This window comes from Myiozetetes cayanensis, unplaced genomic scaffold, assembly GCF_022539395.1.
Source record: "Myiozetetes cayanensis isolate MyiCay16 unplaced genomic scaffold, myiCay2020 scf1392, whole genome shotgun sequence".
Classification (NCBI taxonomy): domain Eukaryota; kingdom Metazoa; phylum Chordata; class Aves; order Passeriformes; family Tyrannidae; genus Myiozetetes; species Myiozetetes cayanensis.
This window is the reverse complement of record NW_026087040.1, coordinates 1-3,794: the sequence shown is the minus strand read 5'-3', so window position 1 is coordinate 3,794 and position 3,794 is coordinate 1. Positions and strand designations below refer to the sequence as shown.

General features: G+C 58.4%; 1 protein-coding gene across 1 annotated transcript; it reads left to right on the top strand.

Moving 5' to 3' along the window:
- Positions 1 to 323: 323 nt before the first annotated feature.
- Positions 324 to 2,828, top strand: LOC126636621 (neuronal-glial cell adhesion molecule-like; the record flags this gene model as incomplete). Its single annotated transcript, XM_050308990.1, has 2 exons — positions 324 to 357; positions 2,603 to 2,828. Coding segments are annotated over exons 1-2 (244 nt in total), but the record flags the coding sequence as incomplete, so codon positions are not given.
- Between the last annotated feature and the right edge of the window lie 966 nt (positions 2,829 to 3,794).

Below are 3,794 nucleotides of genomic sequence, written 5' to 3'. Positions count from 1 at the left end.
ATTTTGGGGGTCCCTGAAGATTTGGGGAATCTCTGTGGGAATTTGGGGGTCTCTGTGGGAATTTGGAGGTCTCTGAAGATTTGGGGGGTCCCTGAAGATCGGGGGGGTCTCTGCAGGAATTTGGGGTTTCTGATGATTTGGGGGTCTCTGTGACAATTTTGGGGTCTCTGAAGATTTGGGGGTCCCTGAAGATTTGGGGGTCTCTGTGGGAATTTGGGGTCTCTGAAAATTTGGGGGTCTCTGTAGGAATTTGGGGGTCTCTGAGCTTCTTTCTCCTCCCCTAAAAACAGCCCCTGAGCGCAACCCGGGGGTGAAGGACGAGGGAACGAGACCAACAACATGATCATCACCTGGCAGGTACGGGGGTTTGGGGGCTTAGGTCATTTGGGGGTTGGGGTCATTTTGGGGGCTTTAGGTCAATTTGGGGGTTTAGGGTCAATTTGGGGCCTCTGGGGATATTTGAGGTCAATTTGGGGAGTTAGAATCAATTTGGGGGTTTAGGGTCAATTTGGGGGGCTCTGGGGATATTTAGGGTCAATTTGGGGGAGTTTAGGTCAATTTGGGGAGCTCTGGGGGTTAAATAATTTAGGGGGCTCTGGGGGTTTGGGGTCAACTTGGGGGCTCTGGGGGATTTAGGGTCAACTTGGGGGCTCTGGGGAGATTTGGGGTGAGGTTGGGGGATTTGGTGGATCTGGAGGGGGTTTGGGATCAATTTGGGGGGCTCTGAGGGGATTTGGGGTCAATTTGGGGAGTTTAGGGTCAATTTGGGGGCTCTGGAGGGTTTGGTGTCAATTTGGGGGCTCTGGAGAGATTTGAGTCAATTTGGGGGATCTGGGGGTTGGGGGTTGGGGTTGGTTTGGGGAGCTCTGAGAGGTTTGGGGTCAATTTGGGGAATTTGGGGTCAATTTGGGGGCTCTGGAGGGGTTTGGGGTCAATTTGGGGGTTAGATCAATTTGGGGTTTAGGTCAATTTGGGGGCTCTGGGGATTTGGGGGTCAATTCGGGGGGCTCTGGGGGGATTTGGGGTCAATTTGGGGGGGATCTGCGGGGGATTTGGGGGCTCTGGAGGGCTTTGGGGTCAATTTGGGGGGCTCTGGCAGGATTTAGGGTCACAGGGTTGTATTTGGGGTGTTTTTGGGGTGTATTTGGGGTATTTTTGGGGTGTTTTTTGGGTGTTTTTGGGGTGTTTTTTGGGTGTTTTTGGGGTATTTTGAGGGTATTTTTGGGTATTTTTGGGGTGTTTTTGGGGTCTCACACCTCTCTCCCCCCCAACCTCTCCCCCCGGGGGACTGGAACGCCCCCCAGCTCCGGTACCGGGTGCAGTGGCGGGGGGTGATTTGGGGCTGTATTTGGGGTATTTTTGGGCTGTATTTGGGGTATTTTTGGGTATTTTTGGAGTGGTTTTGGGGTCTCAGGGCTCTGTTTCCCCCCCAGCCTCTCCCCCCGGGGACTGGAACGCCCCCCAGCTCCGGTACCGGGTGCAGTGGCGGGGGGTGATTTGGGGCCGTATTTGGGGTATTTTTGGGTGTTTTTGGGGTCTGATGGCTCTGTCCCCCCCAGCCTCTCCCCCCCGGGGACTGGAACGCCCCCCAGCTCCGGTACCGGGTGCAGTGGCGGGGGATGATTTGGGGTGTATTTAGGGCTGTATTTGGGGTATTTTTGGGGTGTTTTTGGGGTCTCAGGGCTCTGTCCCCCCCCAGCCTCTCCCCCCGGGGGACTGGAACGCCCCCCAGCTCCGGTACCGGGTGCAGTGGCGGGGGATGATTTGGGGTGTATTTGGGGTATTTTTGGGTATTTTTTGGGTATTTAGGGTATTTTTGGGATGTTTTTGGGGTCTCAGGGCTCTGTTTCCCCCCCAGCCTCTCCCCCCCGGGGACTGGAACGCCCCCCAGCTCCGGTACCGGGTGCAGTGGCGGGGGGTGATTTGGGGCTGTATTTGGGGTATTTTTGGGGTGTTTTGGGGTATTTTTGGGTATTTTTGGGATGTTTTTGGGGTCTCACACCTCTCTCCCCCCCAGCCTCTCCCCCCCGGGGACTGGAACACCCCCCAGTTCCGGTACCGGGTGCAGTGGCGGGGGATGATTTAGGGCTGTATTTGGGGTATTTTTTGGGGTGTTTTTGGGATGTTTTTGGGGTCTCAGGGCTCTGTTTCCCCCCCAGCCGCTCCCCCCCGGGGACTGGAACGCCCCCAGCCCGGTACCGGTGCAGTGGCGGGGGATGATTTGGGGCTGTATTTGGGGTATTTTTTGGGTATTTTTTGGGTATTTAGGGTATTTTTGGGGTGTTTTTGGGATCTGACAGCTCTGTCCCCCCCAGCCTCTCCCCCCGGGGGACTGGAACGCCCCCCAGCTCCGGTACCGGGTGCAGTGGCGGGGGCGGGGTTTGAGGGTTCGGGGATGGTTTTAGGGCTGGTTTTGGGGTGTTTTTGGGGTCTCACACCTCTCTCCCCCCCAGCCTCTCCCCCCCGGGGACTGGAACGCCCCCCAGCTCCGGTACCGGGTGCAGTGGCGGGGGCAGGGTTTGAGGTTTCGGGGCTGGTTTTGGGGCTGTATTTGGGGTATTTTTGGGATGTTTTTGGGGTCTCACACCTCTCTCCCCCCCAGCCGCTCCCCCCCGGGGACTGGAACGCCCCCCAGCTCCGGTACCGGGTGCAGTGGCGGCCGCTGGAGCCGGCGCTCGGGCGCTGGAGGGAGGACACGGTGGGGGCCCCCCCGGTGGTCGTGGGGGACACCCCGACCTTCAGCCCCTTCGAGATCCGCGTGCAGGCCCTGAACGAGGCCGGGAAGGGCCCCGAGCCCGCCGTGGTCCTCGGGTACTCCGGGGAGGACCGTGAGTGGGGGACCCCAAAAATCACGGGGGAAGGGGGGACCCCAAAAACACGGGGGAATGGGGGGACGACCCTAAATTGGGAAAAGGGACCCCAAAAACATGGGGAACGACCCTAAATTGGGGAAACGAGGAGGGAACCCCAAAGAAACACGAGGGGACGACCCTAAATTGGGGAAAGGTGGGGGACCCCAAAAACCACGGGGGAATGGGGGGGAACGACCCTAAATTGGGGGAAAGGGGAGGGGACCCCAAAAACACAGGGGAAGGGGAGAACGACCCTAAAGTGGGGAAAGGGACCCCAAAAAACACGGGGGGGAACGACCCTAAATTGGGGGAAAGGGGAGGGGGACCCCAAAAAAACACGGGGGAATGGGGAGGAATGACCCTAAATTGGGGAAAAGGGGGAGAGGGAGAATGGGGGAAGGACCCCAAAAAACACAGGGGAAAGGGGGGAACGACCCTAAAGTGGGGAAAGGGACCCCAAAAAACACGGGGGAACGACCCTAAATTGGGGGAAAGGGAGGGGAGAGAGAATGGGGGTGGGACCCCAAAAAAACATGGGGGAACGACCCTAAATTGGGGGAAAGGGGGAGAGAGAAAGGGGGAGGACCCCAAAAAAACACAGGGGAACGACCCTAAATTGGGGGAAAGGGGGGGGAGAGAGAATGGGGAGGGGATCCCAAATTGGGGAGACCCCAAGGAGAGGCGACCCCAAATCTGGGAAAGGGGTGGGGGATCCCAAATCAGGGAGAGAAAAGGGGGGAGGGGGATCCCAAATTGGGGAGGGGGGAGAGACAAGGATGGGGATCCTAAATCTGAGGGAGAAGCGGGGGGGGGATCCCAAATCAGGGAGAGAAAAGAGGGGAGGGAGACCCCAAATTTGGGGGGTCTGGGAGAGACCCCAGGGTGGGGAGGAGACCCCAAATCTGGGGTGCTGAGAGAGAAGGGAGTAGGGGAGACCCCAAA